Source organism: Aphelocoma coerulescens (assembly GCF_041296385.1).
Source record: "Aphelocoma coerulescens isolate FSJ_1873_10779 chromosome Z unlocalized genomic scaffold, UR_Acoe_1.0 ChrZ, whole genome shotgun sequence".
Taxonomy (NCBI): domain Eukaryota; kingdom Metazoa; phylum Chordata; class Aves; order Passeriformes; family Corvidae; genus Aphelocoma; species Aphelocoma coerulescens.
This window is the reverse complement of record NW_027184085.1, coordinates 43,945,579-43,971,444: the sequence shown is the minus strand read 5'-3', so window position 1 is coordinate 43,971,444 and position 25,866 is coordinate 43,945,579. Positions and strand designations below refer to the sequence as shown.

Here is a 25,866-nt window from a genome sequence, read left to right as displayed (position 1 = left end):
CTATGCCTCCCTTTCTCTGCCCAGGTTCCTCCCTAAGACACACCCTTCTTAGTTTATCCTCACTGGCCAAATTCAGCAAAATCTGTACCAAAGTCTGGACTTCCCAAGGTTGTTATTGGAGCAAACTCAGCCTATTACTGATACACCCTGCTTGGGAAGAGGGGACCAAAACATCCCCACAAACTTCCAGTTCATAATAGCAACACATTACCTTCCACATTTTCCACGGCAAATAACTTAGTCTTGATTCCTTCACCTGATCCCAGTTTAGGTCCTTGTCTTTGCATCTTCTTGTGAAGAGCAGACCAGCGAAATGAAAACCTGCATCATTTATGCACTGATCTATCAAAAAACTAGCTGTAGAATGGGACCAGAAGAGGTGTCCTAAGATGAACGTGCTATGACACAGCAAACCCAGCAAGATGCCTAGCTGTTGTGCAGTAACTCATGTTTTCTAGGATGGCCCTTTTTCTGGGACAAACAGTTAGCATATTGGCTGACTTAATTTCTTCTGAGAAACATCAATTTAGTAGCAAACATGGAAAGAAACAGATGGAATGTGCAATGACCTGACAAATGAAAACCAGGGTTATCATCACATGATTCCTCTTCCAACTCTACCTTAAAAGTGACTGGGTATTTTTGCCCTTACCTTACAGATTAGGAGGCCACTGCAGTAGATCAGTGCTCTGATGGGTAAAAACTTTATTCTCATTTCCAATCTAGAGATAACAATGACAATTTCAGACCAAACTGTGCATTACTTTGGGCTGTCTCTTTCTCGTGATATATTATTTATAAATACCCAAAGAGATGTGTAGTTGCTGTAGACTGTGGAGGTTTCTCCTGCATACACAAACTAGCCCTTTCAGTCTTCCTTGATAATTATATTCTGTACTTGAACTGAAAACGGACAACGAAGAGAATATAAATGCATCTGTCTTTCACTCTGCACCTGTTCTGTCACTTTGTTCTAGCTTATTGCATTGTGAGTAACGTGACGTGACTAATGATTCCAGGTAGAAAAATCACCAGAAAATGCTCAGCGTTGACTCTGTCAGCTAGGAAGAAAAAATAAGAAAAGATGTGGTGAGCAGTACTGACATTAACATTCAGACACAATTCAAACATTCATTTGGGCTTAGAGGAGGCATTTAATACATCTTTTTAAAATACTCCCATCCATCCTTACCAGCACTTTGTTTAGTCTTTTCATTAAAGACATATTAATCCAGAAGCAGGCATTGGAATCAAAAATCCCAAGTGATTTGAAGCAACCAGGCTGGAACAACAATGAAAAAATCTGATAGCCCAAGGCATAGTGTGAAAAAACAAACAAACACAGAACAATCTCAGCTGTGAAAGTTCTACCATTCATCTAAAGGCAGCACATTGAAGAAAAATATAAAGAAGCAATCACCTCAAGATAGTCAAACATTCACAGAAATATTAGTAAGAAACATGCCTTCTTTACTATTGTCTCCAAGCACAAGCTCCTAGCCCTATTGTGAAGTTGGGCATGCCCTACATGTATTGGACACATTCTCTCCATTTGCCTTGTGACTCACTCTCCACACAGTGTACTAACTTCCCATGTTGAACTTTGTACAACCCAAGAACTGCAAGCACAAGGCTGTTTGTTGTACCAACTATTTCTCATTCTTTTGGATAGCTGTAGTTTCTTAACTACTCCCACCCTTGCCTTTTTGCACTCCATCATTTTCTTTAGTGTCTGACTCTTCTGCCTTTCATGGGTCCTTTCTTCCTATCCACCATGTCAGCAGCAATTCCCAACCTCAACAATTCTGAGATCAACTCCCAATCATTTCTGAACGGCTGTTTGCTCCAGCCTCTTCTGGCCCATGTGCTGGTAAACCCATTTTAAATCAGTTAATTCTCTTCTTGCTGTCTCTTCACAGCAAGCAGTGGTAGCTCTGCAGGCTACACACCCTGAAACAGCTGGAATGGATACCACCTCTTGTACAGGTGCAGAAGGAAGAGAGCTCCAGCTGCCCTCACACAGGACTAATGTGCACGCAGTGCCACTGGCTCCATGGGTTAGCCCAACCACAGGTCAGATCCAGACTGTAAGGCAGACAGTACATGTATGTACACAGCTAAGGAAAACCTTGAAACTACTTAGACTGCCAGGAGTCAGAAGCAGGACTACCAGCCACTGTAAAGCCACCTTCATGTTCTTATGTGTAGAACAACTGTCAGGGCTCAAATAAAAAACACTCAGCTGCAGAACGTGAAATACATTTGGTTTATTTCTTTCTAAAGTTTGTACATATACATATATCATTATACATATGTGAGATCCTTCAATAGGGTTGCTTGAGTTCAATGACATAAAAATTATTGGAAAGCTTGCAGGCTCATTGTTGCCCGTAAGCAACATTTATTCCAACTTATAAAAACACAGAGGAACAGAGTTATAGTCAGGAACATGGACACAAGAGAGAAGTCTACTTTATATCTCACAGTTTCAATACATCAAAGGCAAATTATTTGTCTGTATACTGTAGGCTTACTTTATCAGCAATGATAAAATAGAGGAAAATATTTATGTACAGTCACCTCAAGTGAAAAATAAAGCAATGTAAACTTAAATTCCAAAATATTATTTTAAATGATATAACAATATCCCCAAAAGTCCTTCTTCCAAGAGGAAGAGGACTGATTAAGTGCCTTCATTTATCAGGAAATGATCATTCTAGTACCAGATACATGAAGCAGAATAAGGGAGGGCATCCTGTGATACCTGTAGAAAAGAGTGACAACTCTGCTTCAGGAAAGCATCTCTGTGTAAGCAAGTGTATGTTTGAGTCCTTACGGACATCAGCAGCGCATGGAAAAATCTCCCATGAACCAGGGCTTGCCTTAAGTCAGCACAGCTCTGACTCCAACCACCCAGTATGCTTTTCTGGCCATGCCTATTCCCAGGGACAAAACAGGATGTCCTGGTGGTAGGACAGCATCAAACCTGAGATGATGACCTCCTCAAGAGTCAGAACAGCAAGTTCCATGCTGCTGGAAAAGATTTAATGGCTACCTCAATGTTGTTGCTTCACAGCAGACCAAGAAGTTACTGCAAAGCAGTGAGACTGGGACTGTGTCTCTACTATGTTACATGAAAAACACTCCAGCAATTCAGTGATGAGAGTAAACTGAATTCAAGGTTACCAGAAAGAAGGTTCCTACACATCACAAAAGCAATAGGAGACCACCCAGAGGAAAGGTCTTGCAAGGACTGCTGTCAAGCCCTGTAAGGTTAGTTCTGCACACAAGAGATGTATAAGGTGTATGTACACGCATATGCAAAATGTTTTACTGCACTACCACTGCTGAGAATTATGCTTCCCATATGGCTACCAAGCAACATTGACTGAAAATTCAGTCCTCTTTCTCAGCCTAAGGGAAAACAACATAGCAACAGTTCAGGTGGAGGGTAAATGACACTTCTTAACTGTGACTCTGAAACTGACCGTACTCAGCCACATCTTCCCATCACCATGGGGGGGGGGCAGGAAAGCCAAGGGGCGAAGCCCAATACCTGAAAAAGGATTACAGGACTACAGCTTGCCCAAAGCAAGGTGATGGGGTGTTCCCCTTCATTTCATTCTGAGCAGTTCACTTGTGTCTCGGTTCTGTACGACACAATCACTCTGGCTGTGGTCCAGTGAAGTGCAAAGGCATAGTTTCACTGAAGTTGCTCAAGTGCTTCAAGCTAACTGCATGATAAACAGTTTTATGACTCCAGCTAAGAATCACACCCTCAGGCTTTGCTCTCTCTTTCCAAGAATAATGCAGATCACACTACTGTTGCCCTGACTAGAGCACAATAGGAAAACCCACTGGGTTTCCCTATGTCTTTTTACTCAGACCAGCAACTTGTTAAAAGGTTGTTTAATGCTCCCAAGGGAAACCTTGGGATGCCCAAGAGAGACATTTCAGCCCTGCTGCTCTTTTCCCTGCTGATGAGCCACTCTTCAGGAAATTTGTACGTTGCAGAAAAAAAAAAAAACCCTCACTACTGCAGGAGACATCACAGGCACCTGTCCTTCTTGGACACTTTGGACATGATGTCCCTTTGCTGAATTTTCACAGAGCAAGGTCAACATTTTCAGAAGTAAAGCTGTGTATTAGATCCCCAGAGCATGATTTTCAGAAGAAGTCAGCATGGATGCTCCTGGTACAGGCACCAGCTGATATAAACAGGGAGAAAGTCAGCCCAGTGTTAAGCTAGCAGAAAATCCCACCCACTAACTCTTGCTTAGACTCTCAAGTATATGTCTTGCTTTCAACATGCAGAACAACAGGCAGCCCCTGGTGGACAACACACGAAGATCAAGGCAGCTCAAAGGATACCTTAAATCTGCAAAGCTCTGATAGCTGTTTAACCTCATTTGAGAACGATCAGAACAACAAGCAACCTAACAATGTTTGCAGCTGCTGAAGTGCTTTGACCAAAATAAACCTCAGAAAAGAACAGCAGGCTTTGCAATGCTGAGCCATAGAAGCCATACTATACTTAGAAAATACATACAGACATCTATAGGCATCACTTAAACATGTTCACCAGGTAATCTAAGCCTCAGAGTGTACCTCACACAGAGAGTAGTGACTTAAAGGTTTTTAAACAGCCAAAAAACTCTGTCCTTTTAGCCAAATTATAATTCTAGACTCGAATGAGAGGACACAGTTGTCATGAATATGTACAAATTTAAAAAAAACCCCAACCACAACCCACCCCTGCTCTCATCCTACAGTCTTTCAGAATTTGACAGCTCTGAGCATGAGGTTTTTGTCAGAGTGTGAGTTAAGACTTGTATTACCAATAGAGTTTGCCCTGTGTGGTGACATAGACTCGATAGCATTGGTCTCCCTTTTCCCAGCAAGCGGCAAAGGGGAGTTGGAGGATTTCATGTGATGTAAGTCTCCATGGCAGCTTAGCTAGCTGCTCTGTCACTACACCATAATACTCACTTGGCCCAAGCTGAAACCTGGCCTGTTTAGACAAAATATATCTTCTTGTCCTCGTCTCATTTAGATGAACTATAGACAGGACCACTGCTATAGAGTGGCTACATAAACAGTGGTTTATGTCAGAGAAAAATCCTGCCCTTGCAGCTTGTAGCACTTTCAGTGCTTGCATTGCTAGGTGTGTGCCTTTACTGGTCCAAATAAACCTCTGGCCTCTACCCCAGCTGGTTCCTGGCCCAGATTTAAAAGCACAGGGCATGGGAGGTCCCTCACTGTTTAAACATTTGTAATTTTTATGGAACAATTACGTGTTCAAAGGCAGGGAAGAGATAATGCTTTGGATTAGCCTAAATTTGCTCCTTCTGACCACAGCGGCAAAGTCAGGCCATTGGTGCAGGCTTTGGGAAAGTTCTTGCTTGCATTTGGTAACGGAAGGGCTCTAATAAATAACTAAAACACAACCTTAATGCAGCTAACAAAATGTATGAGCAAGGGACATTCTCTCAGGCAAGGCTGGGCCTGCCTCCTTTCAGTGTTCAACTGGATGCTGCTGTCAGCAAAGCAGATACTCCCAGGTGGCATTCAGACTTTTTCAAGGACCTGTCCTCCTTGCTCTTATGTAAACCAGTCTCCTCACAAAAAGATTGTGGTACCCCTGGATAAGGGTGCTGCTGTCACAAGGAGGAAAAGCAGCAGGTGGTAGGGACAGTTCCTCAAGCAGCACAGACTAGACGGAAAAGGAAGCCAGTGTTTCTAACCACCCTCTGCACTGAGGGGAATGGTAGAGCACACAGTCTCCAGCAGGTGACCAGCCATGGAGGGTGGCACTGGCTTCTTCCTACAGCATCATCGTCCTGTGCACTGGTGCTCTGCTCAGGTGGTATCATTTCTCTGAAGGCTGACAAAGCCTCTTCTTCCTGGAGCTCAGGTCCCCACAGTGAAGCTCCAGGTGAAGCAGCTCACTATGCTACACCTATGCTGTGGGGCGGGGCGGGGCGGGGCAGAGAGGAGCGGAGCGGAGAGGAGAGGAGAGGAGCGGAGCGGAGCGGAGCGGAGCGGAGCGGAGCGGAGAGGAGAGGAGAGGAGAGGAGCATTCTGCTTCTATATGCACTAAAAATATCCTTTAAAAGGCACAAGCTGCAGACTAGCTCTTTCTGAGACAGCTTCTATGGTTCATCCCTCTAGGCAGCCTAGATACCAGATGTTGAGAACACATGCTGGGGAGCAATGATTGTGCTCTGGTGAAAAATGTGGACTTCTTAACTGCCCCCTCAGAGCAGATGTGACATCCCAGAGCCTGGGGAGAGCAATACTGGAGAAAATTTAAACAAACAGCAAGATGAAAGATTGCTTGACATAAGATGTGTATACTGCCTTTGCCCCTGCAGAAGCAGCCAGCATTTCCAACAACCTGGATACTAGAAGAGTAGGAATGTTGCAAGTGTCTGGTCTGAGTGTGGGAGGGGGAGCTTTGCATCCCTGCAGCATACGACTAGAGGATCACGGCAGTCTAAAACTTGGTCTCGCACCTCCCAGCTATAACTGTGGCTGGAAACACAGACTACCGACAAGCAGAGTGAAAAAGCTGCTCACAGGGTTATCCATTCAATGCAGCACTGCTTCAGAGCAGGTTTTCTCAATGCAAGATGGGAGAGTCAAATTTTCTGGATTTCTGCAAGCATGGAAGGAAACAGACCTGTTATACAGAAGCAGCTGAGGTGCTAAGATGACAGACAAGAGCAGCTTGACAGAAAAGGAGGAGGAGCTGTCAGACTAACTGCAATAAGACCAAAATTCATTTAGAAATGGAGAATGCAAACACAGTAAGCAGTATGCCATCTGCAGAGAAAAGCCTTTCCCACTTTCAAGGAGGACACTGCCATGCAATGCTTCCAAACAGCCTGATGATAATAACCCTGTCATCTCTGACTTTCTCCGCTGCCATAATCACCTCCTCACTGAATGGCCTACTCTAGTCAAGCAAGAACCTCATCTCCCCACTGGAGAAAAGCAAGAATGTTGGCTTTTTCAAGCCAGAATAGCAACCAGCCTTGTTACCCAAAGGCATTGGAGCTGTGAAAAGTCACTGAACAATTCCAGTCTCTGGAGGTCTGCTAGGCCAAACTCCTCCTCAAAGCAGGGCTGTGCTGAGCACTGCTCCCTAGGAAAGCCCCTTAACATGGACAGACTGCAACCTGGGAGCAGGCAGGATCACAGGGCAAGTATTTTAGTGATGAGCTGTTACTAACCATTAGAAAGTTTCTGGTAACCATTTACAAGTGACTGGCTACAGATGAAAAACTCTCTGGGTTGGCAACACAGCTGAACAGCATTCCCGCACAACTATGCTGCATTAATCACTCTGCTGGCTGACTTATCTCTCTACATCAATTGAAGACACAACATAAATACTGGATTTAGAAGCTGTAGGCATGTTCACTGGTTCATGCGTAATTTATCTGCAAGATGCACACAAACACACAGTCAGTCCAGGGAGTCTCTTTCACAGCCGCTGATCAACAAAAACCATCTCAACCAGTCCCCTGCATCCTGCTGACTCATAGAGAGTGTGGTTTTGGCTTTAGGAGAGTATCTCACCTGCTTTGGTTGCTGAGTGGGGAGAGGGGAAGGCAATTTTCTCCTTCTCCATCAGCTCTCTGCTGCTGTCAGGTGCAGATCAGTGAGGCCCTTTCCTGTCTCTCCTTCCTTAGCTGGGGATAGTAGATGGTTCAGCCCCTGCAGGGTGTGCAAACCAGCAATGCTTCAGGGCAGGGTGGGTCCCTCTAGAACCACTGTCTGCGCCTTAAGGAAGGGGAAGCAAGGAGGTGTTGGCCCCAATCCTGCTCCCCTCTTTGCATCCCCACTCTCTACATGCAGGCAGAGGCTTTGCCTGAGCGATGATAGCACACTGGAGCAGGGAGGGTGACAGGGAAGGATGACACCTCCCTGCATCACCAATGCAAAGGCTCTCTCGCACACATGCTCATGGCAGCCAGCCAGTAATTCCTGCTTGCACTGAACACACCCAGCAAGCTGCAGGCTGCTCCAGCAATTTGCAGCTCAAGTCCCAGGCTGCAAACAGAGCTCCTGAGTCTCTGCGGTCAAGCACTGATTTCTCCTAAAGGCAAACATTTCAGCAAAGGGAAGAGTGCAGGGTACCATACAAAGCTACCTGGCCAGACTCTCAATGGTGCTACTCAAGGAGATGCACCACTTAGACCTCCTGAGAACCTGCCCCACCCTTTATAGTATCATTAGGAGGAAAAGTCAAATTACAGTACTGATTGGTAGATGATTCTCTTCCCAAGGGAGGGAAGGAGTCTAAGATTTTCACAAGATCACAATTTTTTTTTTCATCTCCAAAGTGTGCATTTCTACATGGGTGCTTGGGATGCTTATAAATTGTAAAGTAACAGAGGAAAATGGCATTAATTAAAACTGGAGCAGAAACTATAAATTCTGGGTAAACTAATCAGCATGCCTCAGCAAGAGTGCTCTAAGCTCAACAAAACGTTTAATGACAAAAAAAGGCAGTGAGAAACTGCATTTGATACACCCAGATGAGACCTAAAAAAATACCCTAATCTGTTTACAAGTATACATGGAAATAGATAATAAATAATGAAAAAAAATTATCTTTTTTGCAGTTCACTTTTTGATTTTTTCCTATTGCTTCAAATCATCTTTTTTGCAATGACTTTGAAGAGGAATTATCCAGTTTCTGTGTCAAAGCTGGAAAATCCATTTAACAGGAGTAATTTCTTTTTGAGCTCAGCAATTTAACTGGAATTTTCAGCAAACAAAATATTTTAAAAGCCAGGGAAGAAGGAAGTTAAATGTCACCTCTTTGCCTTTTGAAGCACTGCACTCCATAACCACAAGAGGTTTGCCAAGCATGTTCTAGCCTGCCTTCAAAAAGATCTAGTCAACCCAAACCTGACAGCCAAGCAGGGTCATTTACAGAACCTTTTTTGGGTTTTGTTTCTGCTGCATGTATCCTATTGTCATATAAGACTGTACTGGTTCTCGCCAGGACAGAGTTACATTTTGCAGTAGCCAGGCAGGGGCATGGCTTGGACCTGAAGGTTATTCTATACCACCTCATGTCATTTTCCAGGAACAGGGGAAGATGTCCCTTCTGGGTCGGCATATTGGAAAGTGAGAGGTTGGGTATTGTTGGGCTCTGTGTGGTGAGCATTCTCGTACACTCTGTTATTAATACTGTTGCTGTCACCGTTCATTTTCTTATCTCATTACCGTTTCCAGTAAATTGTTCATATCTCAGCCTGTGATCTTTGCCTTTGCCTCCAATTCTCCTCTCCAGCCCACTGCAAGGATGGGGAGGGGGAGGAGGGAGCTTGCAGGCAAGGACCATGTAGTTTGGACAGTCTCAGTGGGAACACTAAATTGGGGAATACCACCACTTATGTGAGCTAAAGTAAGAGACAGGTCAAGTTTTCTTCCCAAATGTGCATTCAGCGTTCCCCAGTTGAATTTCTTCTCTCTGTTCTGCTTGTTCATCTTCAACCTCCAAAGCATGGCAAACAGCTGCAGGGATGTATCTTTGTTTCTGCTCCATGAGCTGTTGATCTGCCACTCTTAATTACTCCAAACAATCCCTCCCAATGAACACTAGCATGCATCTCCCTACACTGAGTCTCCCCACACAAGCTGCACCACGTCACTTTGGCTCCAACAGCAGAAGGCATCTCTCTTCTTCAGGAAGAGAACTAAATGTTAACTCCACCTTAGTGGGAATGCACAACTTCCAAAGCCCCAGCACTTGGAAGCGCTGCCAATTTCTATTCAGGACTGCAGCTTTTAGCAATGTTGCCAAGGTTAGGAGCCAGCCTTCTGACTTTCAGCACAGAGCGGCCACTCAGTGGCAGATGCCAGATGGATGCGCATTCCAACACCACTCGTGAAAACAGTCTCATTGATTTGCCGCCAGGCTGCAGCTGCAAGGATCAATTTGCTCCAAAACCTCACATCTGAGAGTGCAACATCTTTGTAACAGCCAACAGTCAGCACAACACCAGGAAAGCTGTTGCATGGTGGTACTCGGTGGGGGAGGCAAGCCATGTGGTGCCTGTTAAGGGTCTTTTCTCTTTGATCACTCTCAGTTCTGACCACTGGACTGGCAGCCCAATAAGCTAGATGAATTGACTTGGACCCTTGGGAAGCCTGACAGAGCACACATCCACTGAGGTGGCAATTTTTTTGATGTGTGGCCCTTTGACTACTTGGGCTGAAAACACCAGTGCATTTCTAAACAGTCCTTGCATTGATCTTGACATTTCTATATGCATTAAGAATTGCATTCATCAAGAAGGCTATCCTGTGCCAGGCACAATAGAAAGAACAGCAAGAAACAATTTTCAACTGGCCCTCAACATTATCTCCCCCAAGGTGCTCTATGGGAAAGGCCAGTTTGGTTGTACAACTCCATATAGGGAAAGGGCAACACAAAGTGGGAAAGACCTGTCCAAGCTCACCCTGTGGGCCAGTATCAAAGCCGAGACTAAAACTCAGGTAACAGGTTAGATAACAGGAGAGCCAGCACTCTCTGCAGACCCATGACACTGGGCCATGACAAGAGAGGCTGGGAAATTTATTTCTATGTCATCTTTCTGCTCTCTGTGCCTGAAAACTGCTGGCCACCCCAAGGGTCTATGGCACAAACAGCGGGCTTTCAGGTGGGAAAAGATCTCCCCGTAGTGGTCTCTCCCTGTCCTGTGCTCCCTTGGAAAGCCTGGCACAGGGTATGCAGGAACTGTGAGGAGGCACCAGCCTCTTCCACCTATATGTGAGCTAAAGAAGGAAAATGGACAACTGAGGAGAATCCCTTTCTGAAGAAAAAAGGCAAAGTGCTTTGTCACTATGAGAGGAATTGAAAGCGGCTCTCTGTGCACACCAACAAGGAAACCCCTGGAAGGGGAAGCAACAGGACACAATATATCATAAGGCTCTATATAGCAGCTAAGTGAGAGCGTATAGTTAAAAACTACACAGAGGCCCCTTGTCTTTAATATATATAATTAATATATAATGCTAATGGCTGACATCTACAGCAGCCTTCTCTGCAAATAAATGTGAAGCCCAGATAGCCATTCCAACTGGGTAATCCCTAATCTTCCTAACTGCAGAGACAGCATGGGTTTGGATGCCTTCCAGCCTGCAAACTCAGGAGAAGGCTCTCTGCTTGGAAGGAAGCAAACAAATTATTCCAATGCCGTCATCCCAGCATTGCCAGAGGTTTCCAGGTTTCTTTCCTTCGCACTCATGTGTCCAGGGTCAATGCAGTAACAATAAGCAACAGTGACTATTTACTGTACCACCTGCTGCTAAGTACCAGTACAAACATGCCCCACATTGTCAGGAAACTAGTGTTCCCAGCACCTTAGCCTCTATCAGCCTTCTGCAGCTGCATGTTTGCACAGCTTTTCTCACAGCTACAGCTCACATTCACAGCACTGCAGCACTTGTCCAGTTATTTTTCCCACCCACCACGTAAATAAAGTGACAAGTGACTTGAGAGATGAAAGCCACATGCCGATGGGAGGAGATAAATGGGGAAGGGACAGAATAAACGTCGCAGCGCTCTACCCCTTCCCCAGCTCCTTTAGAAACAGAACAACACAAAGAAGTCCCGATGCTTCAACTGCTAAATGATAAATTAACAAAGCAAAGCAAAGCAGGAGCAAAGACATCTCCCACAATCTGCACAGAAACAGCAAAATATACAATAGAAAATGTCACTAACACCCCATTCAGGCAGATGCACTTATTTTTTGTGAATGACAGGTTATTAAATGAAAAAATTTTGACCACCGGTACTTTGCTGCATGGCTGTTCCCCTAAATCTCATTTCCACCCTAAGTGACCTTCTGCTTAATGCTGGGTGTTTCTGGTCTGTAGTCCTTCCTCTCCGACACATTGCGTTTCACCTTGGCACTAACTGGAGACTCCTGATTCAAAGAAGGACTTGAGTGGGATTTCTTCAGTCCTGGCGCATCGTTCTCTCCTCCGCTCAGCAGCTCCTTCACCCCTTCTTTCAGGAGGCCAACATAAATCTCATAGCGATTTTTCTGGGAAATGAAAAGAAAGGCCCAAATCAGTCTGGAAGAAATTCTGCAGGAGCACTTGAGAGAAGTAACTTAATGCTTTCTGCTGGTCTTGAAAACCAGGAGCCCAATATGTATGCGAACAATGGTGCCTAATGTGGATATGAACAACAGTGGCTAATGTAAATTAAACAAAGAAGATTTCAGGCAGACTGAGTCCTGGGATGCTGTGTAATTAGAGGCACTCAGTTCTGCAGCACACAAATTCCAATGCTCTGCTGAGTGGTGGCTCCTGTTCCAAATAACACCACCAAAAGAAAGCTTGCGACCTTAGTCATGCTGAGACCTAAGCTGTGCTCACACATACTGACATCCTATGTGCTCAGGCAGGCATGGGGATTAAGTTCACTAAACTAAGGGACAACAAAAATCCTGCTCTGGTTGTCTACAGCTCTCCTGTGCAACCCTCCACTCCCACCAGCAGGTCCTGCTTTTCCAGCTTTTCTTATCCACAGTGGAGAAACCAAAGCAGGGTCTAAGTTCAGACTGCACCAGCATGGCCACCACTAGGCCCCTGAAAGAATCTTCTGGAAGGCCAGACCTTGACAAAAAGGAGCAGATGAGAGGGCTATGACAGCAGCATGGCATGTTGCCCTGCTAGGTCACTCACAGGGAATGATGAAGGTTGCTGTCTGTATTTTTCAAATGGAAAAAGTTCCCTTTACTGTGGCCCATGCCCATTTGTTCTATTCCTTGTCTGCGCTTTTCCCTCTCCAACAGAAGATTTCACTCTGTTTGCCACAATTGCATCATTCACCAAGAAACAACTTGGCAAGGAAGAAGATGAGGGTACGGTAACAGAAGATTCCTGCAGGGTCTCAAAAACAGATGTTGGGGCAGGAGGTCCTGAGAACAGAGCAATCCACTTCACAGGATTTATTTAATAACCTGCCCCTGATATAGCCACTAAAGATATGGTGCAGGCATTGTAATTAGAGAGATGTCAGTGTGCTGGGGGTGAGGGAAGGTGGATGTAAACATCTGTACTGATTGTTAATTTGTATTTCAAAGTGGCAAAACAGCACCCAAACTATTATGCTCCTGAAAGAGGAAAAAGTATTTGAATTTTTTTTTCTGTTTCCTAATAATATAATAAAGTTCTAGGAAAAACATTTATTTTAGGGCAAGAAGTCAAAAAGCTTGGTAATCACTTTGAAGTGTGGAATATAAAGGGGGGAAAAACAAGATGAGAACGTGACTGGCTTTTGAGAGTCCTTTGAATAAACAAACCCTCATAGAGGAGAATCATAACAGAATCCACCTACAAATTAAGTAAGTAAGCATTCCTATGACTTCCATATCTGGAGCTGCAGCTCCACAATGTGAGAGACAAACACATGAAGCAGGTAAGATGTGTCATTTAATAAAAATGGAAATGGAGAAACAGCAAGAAGAACCCTGATGATGATGCACTGAGCTGATGGATGATTCATCACAAAATGAACCAGACACTTCTGCAAAAGGCCAGCCAGTGCTCTTATAGCTTGGCAACAGCATCATAGCATAAAATTGAGAGGGGGACGTTAGTGCCGTATGGATTTCTGCTTTATACTGGTCCTGTAAACACCACCAGAGTCTCAAGACTCAGCAATCAGAATGGAAATCTAGGACCTACATGTGTACAAATGGCCATGTTTCCCTGGCCTTTATGAGCCCTTGGTTTCTATTACAATTAATCAGTGCATTTCTACTTTGATTTCAAGCACAACAAATTTGGTCTTTCAGTGACCTGACATTTGAAGTTAGGTAAAAGCTGGTGGGGATTTTGCCTTCAAAGAAATTAATTTGGAAATTTCTGTCAAGAAATAAAACCACAGAAGCTGAAACCATTCAAAAGCTTCTGCAACATTATCTCTGAAGAATGAATCGACATACTAAAGAAGGACGAGGTAGCCACGCACCAGTGTTCTGGCTTCACCTCTCATCTGACAGCACTCAGAAGATCTTTCTCTAACTATAAATTTTCTGCAACTAGCAACAAATTTTTTTACAGTCTGATGCAGTACCTCCTCAGAGAGCAGGCAATGAGAACTGTTTCTTCTCTGGTGTGTATAAGCAAAGACACCATCAAAAAGAAATGCTACTGGGCTGCATACCTGAACAAGGACTTCCTGGTTCACCTCCCCTCCATCTCATTTGTCTTTCGTCAGGAACAAGAATGAAGGGATCACCAGTGTGCGAACAGAAAGGAATTGTAAGGACCTACAGAAAAGGAAAATGGCTTCTTCCTTCCTAATGATACTACACTGCTACCTTAGGGACTCACAGGCTCTTTTGGTGTGTTTCAAGATGTATCAGCATGGCCTTTTGTACACAGACACCAGGTTTGGCCTGAAGTCTCAGTCTGAAAGAGACAACTACAAAATCCTACCTCACCTCTCACCATCTCCATCCAGCCCTGACAGGACATTATTCTAAAGGCAAGGTTTCCATTCACAAAGTTTCCATTCACAATTTTCACACAGCTCAACATTTCAGTTTGGTCTGGGTTTTTTTACTGCCTCACAGAAAAACAGAATAAACTGATTTGGAAGGGGCCCACAGAGATCATCCAGTCCAATTCCTGGCCCTGCACAGCACCATCCCCAAGAGTCACACCATGTGGCTGAGAGCATTGTCCAAATGCCTCTTGAGCTCTCTCAGGCAGGTGCTGTGACCACTTCCCTGGGGAGCCTGTTCCAGTGCCCAAACACCCTCTGGGTGAAGAACCTTTTCCTAATACCCAGCCTAAACCTTCCCCAACACAGCTTCAGGCCATTCCCATGGGTCATCACAGACAGATCAGTGCTTGCCCCTCCTCCTCACAAGAAAGTTGTAGACCGCAATGAGGTCTCCTTCAGTCTCCTCCAGGCTGAACAAACCAAGGGGGACCTCAGATGCTCCTCATATGGCTTGTCCTTAAGGCCCTTCACAATCTTCATTGCCCTCCTTCAGGAGCTTTTGGGCTTTATATCTTTCTTATACTTAGGGGTCCAGAACTGCCCCCAGCCCTTGAAGTGAGGTCACCCCAGTGCAGAGCAGAGCAGGACAATCCCCTCCCTTGCCTGGTTGGCGATGCTGTGCCTGATCTTCCTAGTTCACAGTCAGCCCTCCTGGCTGCCACGGCACTGCTGACTCACGTTCAACTTGCCCTTGACCAGGACTCCTTGACCAGGTCCCTTTCCACGGCACTGCTATCCACTGTCTCATTCCCAGGCTGTCCATACAAGCCATGCTGCCCCAACCCAGATGCAGTATCCAGCACTTGCCCTTGTTAAACTTCATACAGGTGGTGACTTCCCAGTCCCGTAACTTGTAAAGGTCTCTCTGCAGGGCCTCCTTGCCTTCAAGGGAGTAAACAGCTTCCTCCAGTTCTGTATTATCTGCAAACTTGCCTAGTATCCCTTCCAGTCCCGTGTCCAAGTCATTTATGAAGATCTTGAACAGCACAGGGCCAAGGATGGAGCCCTGTGGAACCCCACCAGTGACAGGCCACCAGTCTCATGTCACCCCATTCACTGTAACCCTTTGTGCCTGACCCCTGAGCCAGCTGCTCACCCACCACAGGATGTGTTTATCCAGCTGTGGGCTGGACATTTTCTCCAGAAGGGTCCCGTGAGAGACAGCACTGAAAGCTTTATGAAATCAAAAAATATAGTTTTAACTGGCTTCCCCTGGTCAGCTAGGTGGGTTACCCTGTCATGAAAGGAAATTTGGTTGGACAAGCAGGACTTTCCTCTCATGAAGCTGTGCTGGCTGTGAAGATGGCTGCAGTGTCCTCCAGGTGTTTTTCAATACCTCCCAGAATAATTTTCTCCGTAACTTTACCAGGCACTGAAGTGAGATTGACAGACATGTAGTTTCTAATGTCATCCTTTTTGCCCTTCTTGAAAATTGGGAAAACACTAGGCAGTTTCCAGACAACTGGGATCTCTTCAGACTGTTCAAACATCATTGAGACAAGTTTTGCAACGACATCAGACAGCTCTTTGAGGTTTCTTGGATGAATCTCAGTAGGTCCCATATATTTGTAGGGATCCAGCTGGCGCAGCTGATCCCACACAACTTCAAGGTTAACCAGGACCTGATCATTCTCGCAGTCTTTGTCCTCCAGCTCAGGGCACTGACATCCCCCTGGTCTGTCATCCATGTTGAAAACAGAGGCAAAGACTGCATTAAACACCTCTGCCTTGTCCATGTCCCTGTTTGCAAGATCACCATCATCATCCTGTAACAAGCTGATGGCATTCCTACACTGCCTTTTGCTGATGGCATTCCTACACTGCCTTTTGCTATTAATGTATTTTAAAAACTCTTCTTATTGTCCTCCACAGTTCTGGCCAGCTGCAACTCCAATTGAAATTTGGCCACGTGAATTTTCTTGCTACAGTGGTGAGCAGCAGCTCTGTATTCCTCCCATGTCACCTGACCTTGCTTCCACTCAGCATACACCTTCCTTTTTTTGCCTTAGCTCTGGAAGAAGATCCCAATTAGCCTTCTGCCTCATCTGTTTGACTTCTAGCACTTTGGAATTGCCTCCTCTCATGGCCCTTGGAAGGGTGTCTTGATAGTTCAACATGGCCTGTGAAATGTGTGCAAAATGTGAAGGTAACACAGCATTGCACACCAGCACTTTGATTTACCATTTCTTACACATAACTGAAGCTGTTGCCGCAACGTGCCTGCTTAGATAAGCATTCCTGCAGAGCTGATCACTTATCTGAACTGCACAGCTCAAATGCTGTTTGAGACTCTCACTAGTGAAGATAACACCTTTTGTTTCCTGGGCTGCACTGGTTCTGATTTGTACTGAGGTACCTGAGGAATATCTCAAAAGATCACCATGTTAAAACTGACAGGAAACAGAAAAAAACCCCACAACAATCTACTCCCCCATCAGTCTTCCTAAAAACATTGAATACTCCAGCCTACATTTCATCCTAAATCACCAAGCTTCTAAAAGTGATAGAAAATAAACTTTATGTCAAGAACCCAAAGCTAAGAAACTTGTTGATCTTCCAAGTTTTACAAGATCCCCTCCAGAGAGAAAGTGTGTGGCTTACTCTGTACATCTGAGTGCTCTGTTCAAAACTGACACTGTGCCATTGATGACAACCCTTTGATCTCAATTGTTCAGCCAAACCACCTCACTGTCAACCTCCTAATCCACTTCATCAGCAGTGTCAGCATTCTTGTCAAAGTGAAGAACAAACAACATCCACTGCTATCTCCTCATCCATCACACCAAACATCTTATCATAAAAGACTATCATGTTGGTCAGGTAATGATTCCTCCTTCACGGAGCCATGTTGATTGACTCTGCTATGGAAAAGTGAAACTCAACACAGTGGTTACAACCTTCTGCAAAAGCAAAAGTATGCAATGAGTTTAGCCCAGGAATAAAAAGAGTCCCTCTAAGAGAAACTGATAGCACGGGGCAGAAGGCTTACTTCAGTTCTGGACGTTTGTGCTCTGTTGCCTCCAGCATCAGCTCTGGAGGTCTCATCTGTCTTATCTGCTCTTCCTCTTTTTCAGACTACATATTTTCCTTGCCAGGCAGTGCCTATTTAGAGTAGGATCCTTTCAGACCCAAGGCAACACTGACTCGCAGTCCTGGGGGAAAAAGCTCAAAGGTGTAGTCATAACAAATACCAGACATCTGCTGGGTTGCCGATTCATTCCCACATAGTCCTACAATGTGGCAGACACCATTATGGATAAAAGCTGATGTCAGATACTCAAAACAATCTCCTAACGCATCTGCCTAAGCTGCACCACTCAGTCCTGTGATCTTTAATTCTACTCTTTTCCTTCTCATCCTGACATCCATCTCAGTGGTATACAACACAAATGGCTCTGATGAGGCAGCCATGCCAATGACAATAGTTTTAGCCTATCAGTTCTTTCAGAACATACCAGTGGAAGACAATTACCATGATCTGCATTACTGCAGAATGTAATCATTCTCTAGAGACTTGAGGTTCCAGTACACTAGGCAACAGTTTTACAACACGAGACAACTTCGTGCATGAAGATCTTATAATCTCTTCAAACAGATACATCAGGAAGGACAGGGGTCTCGTTTCTATCCTCCATATTACAGACTAGGAGCTAAATTCAGAGCTAAGGAAGTTCTCATCAGAAAGAAGAGCCACATCCCAGCTTCTGCAATTGCTGTGACTTTTCTGTCTACTAAGAACACACTCCTTAGGGAAGTAAAGTGAAAAATGGAGAACTTCAGGACTGTACCCCAAATATAAGACCACCCACACTCAAGAAGTAAAGTAATAATGTGTCCCATACATACCTCAAACTCCAGATAGTGATCCTTCAGTTTGTAATCATCTACTTCCTTGCCTTTGAGCTTCTTGTCAGGAGGATAGGAGCGATGTTCAGCAAGCTCAGTGGAAATCTGCTTCAGCTTAGCTTCATGGGACTTCAGCTGTTCATCCTTCAGAAACATATTACATACTTAAGTAACAGAATCTAAAATATCCATTAAGCAAAGAAAAAATACAGAGGTTCCTGTACAATAATACCTCATAGCTTCTGTTTCTTATACTCGTAAGATCTGTTATCCCAGAGCTCTGTCACCAACAGCTCTCTCAAAGGCACTCAAAGTGGCCAAGCTTGCAGAAAAAACTCAGCAGCCAGCAGATGCCACTGGGAAGCAGAGCAAACCTGTCATCCCTCGCCTTGCTGTGAGCAACAGAAGCAGCTTGCTACCGAGCATTACTGACAACATGACACTTTTGCTCTAATAATTTTTTTGGTAAATTAATTAAGACTGTTGTGTATGCAGACAAACCAAAGGCAGAATGAGACAGGCAAACATCCTGCCTCACGTCTTTGCAATGTGAAAATAGTTCCTTCCAGGATAGAAGAGACATGGAGTCAGTTCCCCTCCTTCTATTTCTGCACTGCTAGAAGATCTCTGGTGTGTGGTTTCTACTTGTTTAGAACAATGCAGTACATTCAGAAGAGGAAGGGCTGTCCAGTCCCCAAAAGGTATCTCATTTTGCTAAGCTGCTACCAGCTTTTATCCCACTGTGCAATTGGAGAAAGTGAGGCACTGCTACTCCCACTTTCTAGGCTATTTCCTTTATCATAATCCCAGGCCCACTCACTTCCTCCAGTCCATCTGTCAGCTAACCTTCCCTCATCTCAGGTTTCCATCTCCTGCAGGATGGCCTTCTGTCCATTTTTAGGCTTGGATCTGAAATTACGTTTGAATTAGGTAAGTCCAAAATAGATACATAATCATGCAGATATTGGTGAATTAGCCAAGAGGTAGTACCCTGTGTAGTCACCTCGCCTCAGAAGAGGGAACAGCTGCCAGTGTTGTCCCTCAGTGGTGTGCCCCTGAATGCAGCCCACAGCTTCAAACCTAGCTCAGACAAGCCTGCTCTGCACTGAGTCACACTGGGGACTGAGCCTCTTGGCTCACTGAGCTGGAGCTGTGGAAAACAGCAGAAAGGGGAAAAACTTCTACAGATGATGATAGCTAAGCCCCAGCTAATCTTGTGTTTCAACTCTTTTGCAGGAGAACTGAAGAAAGAAACATGTGGGATAATTTGCCTCCGCCTAAACATGGTAGGGCTGAAACCACTTGCTACCGACTGCCAAAAATTCTTGTTGCTCTTAGTTACTACCCTAGATGTGCATGCTCTCTCATTAGTGCCCAATCATCCTTTACATTGCGCTGATTCCCTGGTCCCAGGGACATCCTGTGGTAGTGGTTCTACAGTCTGATGACAGGAGGTCTTTGAGCAGCTATTAATACAGCACTTGTCATTTCCAGGGCACCAGCTCTGGAGCTTTTGTATGTGCTGCATATTCTCAGAAAAAAAGAAAAAAACCAACACCCTAGTAGATCTTTTCTAGACTGGTTGTTCCTTTATATATAGCTTTGTCACATCCCTCTTTGGTTGGACTAACCAAGATCAGATACTGCTCTGCTTTTGAAAGAAAACCTGGTACAATGATCTTGCACAACCTGTCATCATGTCCAACCTCTCTTCCTCACCCATGTTAGGTCCTCACTGCACCCTGACTTCTGGTTGACCAGGAACAGACCTTATGAAGTAGTGTCCATCATGATTCATCCCATAAAATCCTAAACAGCAACCACAGGGATTTGACAATTTGTATTTTTTTTGTCTGCCAAATGAGAAACAGCCTGCTGGCAGCTTTTCCACACTGACAGATGAAAGTAGACATGTTTCTGCTTGCCTTTGAATTTATCTACTTTGAACACTTAACATTCTTCTGCCTGTCTAAAACAGCTTATCTTATTCCACTTTTCGTGTCACTCCTTCTTCAAGATACAAACCACAGGTCTGTGATCTATCCTTTTCCTTCCCAGATTAAATGGAAACAATGCAACTAGGAAACAATGTGCTAAATGGAACTATCACACAGAACAACAGTGAGTAAAAAAGCTTCCTTTGCTGACTGGGGGTAAATTATGGAAGCCCCACACTGTATTTAAAAAAAGGTATGCATAAGCAAAAGGTAAAACCACAAGGATGAGACAAGTTACTGTTATTCTTTACATAACATGCTTTAAACTTTAACCCAGAACAGAAGACGGTAAGTCGGTCACCACATTGTAAGAAGAAAGGCTACTGTCATGGAGAGAGAAAAAGCAGGGGCAACCTAAAAAAACCCACACCCTTAGAGAAACACAGATTTTGAGACAGTGGTTTCTAAGGATAGTTAGCTATCAATAGTAAGCTATGAAGATGGTAAAAAAAAACCCCAGCAAATGCATTTAAGAAGAAATCCAGCATAGGCAGATCACTTTAAAAGCTACCAGGAGGATGTCACTCTGTCAACCTGATCAGTGCCATCAGTATCATGCTCCTGCCAGTGAAGGAGGAATTCCAGGCAGGCATTGCATCTCCCAAAGTACAAAAAGCATCTGACAATGCCAGTCTGGGACAAGCAGAAATATGTGAGTTTGTGCAAGAAGTAGTAGAGCTGTGCAACTCCCTGCCACAGGATGCTTAAAGCTTGTGTGATCACAAGAAAGACCAAAGACATTCATATAAGACACATTTTTTAAATATATATTACAAAGGAAACCCCATAGCTGGTAAATGGAGTCTGGAAAATCTAATGGGAGAAGTATAATTGATGCTTGTCTGCTGCATCAGCTTTCACCTTTTATCAACTTGGTATGCCAAAGACCAGGGGTATGTCTACTTCTTCTGAAATGAGTGGCTTTCGTAAACACTCAAATTCAAAAAAACCCCATCAATCAGTATTTGAAATGTCCTCTGCAGGCCCATAAGCACAAGAAGAAAATTCTTTATCTGGTACTATTTTCTTAAAAAATATGAACCAACTGTATTTGAGTCTGTTCCTTCTCTCCCCGCACTTCCAATCTTCCATGAGGAAATGAGCAGAGATTTACTATGCAAGTCTTTTCCTAGGACTGCTAGTGGCAACAGCTATAAAACAGTGACAAGGACCACCACCCAAGTCTCCAGCCAGGAAGAGAAATCATCATCACCTACCCTCTATATAAAAATGTCTCACCTGAGATAGCTTTGTCGTGGTGGCTGGCAGGAGTGGGCGACTGAACTTCTTCTGAGAGCCAATTGCTGCTGGAAATGGTGGTGCAGAGAAGACAGCAGCCACACAGTTAATCTTGTTGATCCAGGTCTGCATTTCTTCTTGGCTCCTGGTGAAGAAACACGTATTAAGTACTTGTTGGCTCAGACTCTTCTACTTCTTTCCGCCCCTTCTACAGCATTTTAAAAGTGAGAACAACCAAAACTGGACAAGTCTTAGAGTCTGCTCCATATTCCTGCCTATGTTTGCAAGCAGTTAATGCTAAGTAACTCAGTCACAGGCTGGCTTGTGGTTAGAGCCACACCTCACCCTAGCAGACGTCTTCTCCTAATCCAATACCAATAACACAGGTGGCAGAGCCAACCAATGCCCTGATTCAGACATATGTCCTAAGGTCTCAGTTGTACTGGATACCACAGATCTCTAGGAGGTTTCATATGGATCTCAGTAGAGAAGAGCTCAGAAGCAAAAGGCAGGTCATCTGTTTTGTCTGGATATCACAGCAAAAAAAAAAAACTTAATCAAATCATTCTTGTATTAAGTAGTAACTTTGTTTCTAACCACAGCATATCTTCTAAAAGACATCCAGCTAGGACCTGATGACATCAGGAGACAGACAATCCAAGACTGCCTTTGGTCATTTGCTTCAATGATTAATCACCCTGACTGTTGTAAGTTTGTGCCTTGTTTCCAAATTGAATTTTCTGGAGCTTCAGCTTCTAGCTGCTGCATCTTGTTATGCCTCTCTCAGCTAGATTAAAAAGCCTCTTAAAACCTGATGTTTCTTTCTCATGCACTACTTGTGCACTCTAATCACATCACTACTTAATCTTATTTCTGATCAAATAAACAGATTGGACATTTTAAGCCTCTGCTTTAACTTGTCCAGGCAGGAATTCACCCCTTCTTCAGCACTGCTTTCTTTCCTCAATGAGTGGCATGAGGAGAGCACTTACTGGGCTTGGAAAAGCAGGACTCTCCAATCTGCTGTTTTAAGCTTGAGGACATTGGGTTTCTTCTCGTAGTCCGTTGCCTTGGATGCCAGCGCATGGTGCACACTAACTGCATTCTTCAGATCTTCCTCTGACAAAGCCTTTTCTGGCTTGTATTCATCCTGCAGGAGACAGCAGGGGGAAAATGGCATTTTATTTCTGATACTCCTTTTTCCTTAGCCTAGGGAAAAACCTTGTTCCACAGTTCAGAAATAGTAATAAAGTATATGAACTGAGTGCAACCTAACTTGTGCACCCGCAGTTTCCACTACCTTTAACATGTTTCCCTTTCTCTTTCTTTCTGTTTTGATGTCTTTCCAGGGCAGAGAAGTAGTTCCACTACCTGCTTGACAGGAAGAGATGTAAGAAGGAAGTATTTGACTATGACAACAGCTGTGGATTATTTGTCTTCATTTCAAGAATCTGTCATAATCAGCTCCCCGCCTCCACTGCTCAGCTACTTAGGTTCTCAGCCTCTGCTGCCTGATTTTAATTTTTCTCAACCAACTACCTTCGTATGTTTTCCTAGACAAGCCCTCAGACACCGTAGAAGCCTCCTTACCAGTGTCCACAAAGCAAATTACAGCAAACTCCCTTAAATCTCTCTGATGAGGATCTACAAATGGCAAGCACAGCTTTGTCTGGGTTTCTGACACAATAACAGTACCACTCCTAACACCAGATGACAAAAACAGGGAGTCAAACTTCCCTTGTGTTGCAAGCATCAGCCTGGAAGCAGTCTTTGATCTCCTGAGTGACAGAAGCTGGACAAGGGCATAATGTAGCCATAAGTTCCATTCAGAGCCCACATGACTATAAATGGCTTGGAAAAGCCAGGAGCTTTTTGAAGGAAAAGTGATTTGCCAGCAAGGCTGCATCCTTTTGTTTCTGAAGGGCAGGCCAAAGCAGTCTGTAATTGACTCCATTTCTCCCCCTTAGTGTATCACAGAAATCAGTCTCACCTGGAACATGCACCCACTGTGACAGCTGCAAAGCACTGAAGTAACTCCCTGCAGGCATGATAACTATTGATCCTGCACTTGAACACAATTTACGAGATGAGGTTTAGCAGGAAACACAGTGCAGCATGCAGAGCGTGTGTGGGGATAGCACTAGCTTCAACATCCAGGGAGGCACCCGCCCGAGAGAAGAGCTGGTTAACGTGCATGAATACGTTTACAGAACTTCTCTGGCAGCACACCAAACAGGATTGCAGCCAGAGGAATCTACACCGCTGCCAAAGGTATCTGAGTTCTCAACCAGGTTGGGCTGGGGCTCTCCAGGTTGAGTTTCAGTGGATGGGGAATTCACCAGCAGCTACCCAGCAGTCCTGCCACACCATCACTTCCACCTGGAGCCAGGCAAGGGCACAACCCACCACAGGTCTGGCAGGCCCAGCAGAAAGAGCATTACTGCACAGGTGACCAAAGGGCAGTCTTCAACCTAAAGATCTGAAGCATAAGGGGTTTTCAAGGGCTGACAGTGAGCGAAGCCAAATGTCCTTCCTCTCTCATAATTCAAGACTCAGGAAGATTTGGAGGCATCAGTCTATCTTGAACGATTTTGCCTATGCCCACGTAGGGCATCCTTTAAACCTTTTTCAAGGAAGTCTGGCACACCCCATCTTGAAGATGGAGAAGGCAAGGCCTCAGGTCAAGCCCCTTCCTTTAAGGGTTCACAAGCTGATCAATTTGGTGGTAGTTTTGGGGGAAATGACAGGCTCCATTGTCCATGAAGACTGGGAAAAACTCACAGCCAGGAAGTGAACAAAAGCCTCAGGCCTCAGAAACATGGTATTCTATCTTTCCTCATATTAGCGCCTAGGGACAGTGTCAGCTATCACCTAGCTTGTTGCTTCCTAGCTTCCTCTGTCAGTTGCATCCAATGTCCACAACCTGCTCTGGTGTCTAAACCCGTTTCAGAAAAAGTCCACATTTGGGCAGTCCCAGAAGCAGTCCTGGCTGAGAACCCCTTCCTTCCAACAGAAAGCATTCATGATAATCCTTGCTAATCCCACCAGATCAGTTGGCTGCAATCTACCTTGACAGCTGGGGCTCTGCCAGCTTCTCCAAAGGCACTGATCAGCATACCGGAAATGTCTCCACGTAGTTTGCCAGCCTCAGAGAAAGCTGTAAGGACATGAATGTGCTGCCAAAATTCCTTCTCCAAGGCCTTCAACTCTTTTTGACTGGTAGGGAATGCTAGGGGAGTAGGAACATCCATTTTTGCCTAAGCCATCAAGGACAGCATGTGCTATGATGTGCTGGTGTCAGCATGCAGGCTGAGCTGAAATGGAAGGCAGTTCTCTAAAGTTAGACCTAGACAGTGGCAAGAAATATATATGGAGCCAGAAAGGAACTGTGACCTGTCTGTCAACTAAACGCTGATATGAGTACTGCACACAATGCAACGGCATGCTGAGTTCATCTTTCTCAAACTCCTGGAGAATGACCTTCCCACATCCTGCTGACCCAGAGTCAGCACATTTCCAAATACATTTTTGGTAAACCAGAGAATGACATTTGTCCTTTCTTATCAGTCAATGTACCATGGATGGATATCTCCACTCAGATGCATGTGACGGCTGCAAAACTCTCAGAAAGTCTCATCACCAAACAGTTTACATCAGTCTTGCCTTTCTCTATTTTTTTTTTTTTTTTTAATTTTTGGTAGAGGAAATTTGAGAAAATTTATACAAAAATACCCAAAGCCTGCAAGATTATACAGTGCCAAATCAAAGAGCAAAGATGTTGCGAACCTCACAGAAGAGTCCGAATAAAACATGAAGGTTCATGTCCTGCACTGCTTGCCCAGAAGCAGTTTCTAGCAAGGAAGCGAGGTCAGCCTTATGTCCTCTCCTTATAAGCTTGTCTTGTGTATGCACATCACATCCCGTTGTCAGTCTAGTGAACAGACATTCTGTCAAGCTCCTACTTCGCAATTTCCTCTTGCTATGAACAGAGGGCAGGAAATTAACCTTGGCCTGAGGATGCCCAGAGACACAGCCAACATCCCAAACATCTCAAACTTCTTATTTTATATAATACTGTGCAGGCATGTTTAGTTGGATAATTGTGAAAGTTTCCACTGTGCCCCTCTGGTGCTCTCTGTGCTCACTAATTCAGAAACCATCTCTCTTAAATTGCTTATTTAAGAACAAAACAATATGCAGTACAGGAATTAGCATTGGAATAATTCCAATAAT

The 25,866-nt window shown here is 44.5% G+C and overlaps 1 protein-coding gene across 6 annotated transcripts in view; it reads right to left on the bottom strand.

The window, feature by feature from the left end:
• Positions 1-2,243: 2,243 nt before the first annotated feature.
• The window catches only part of PSD3 (pleckstrin and Sec7 domain containing 3), a 130,743-nt gene continuing 107,120 nt past the window's right edge, over positions 2,244-25,866 (bottom strand). For all 6 annotated transcript variants that reach the window (XM_069002530.1, XM_069002531.1, XM_069002529.1 and 3 more), the window contains 4 exons: positions 22,626-22,783; positions 21,634-21,778; positions 18,398-18,541; positions 2,244-12,074 (listed from right to left, as the gene is read on the bottom strand). In XM_069002530.1, coding sequence (XP_068858631.1) covers positions 11,862-12,074; positions 18,398-18,541; positions 21,634-21,778; positions 22,626-22,783 — 660 coding nt within the window. In that variant the 3' untranslated portion in view covers positions 2,244-11,861. The remainder of the gene's footprint in view (positions 12,075-18,397; positions 18,542-21,633; positions 21,779-22,625; positions 22,784-25,866) is intronic.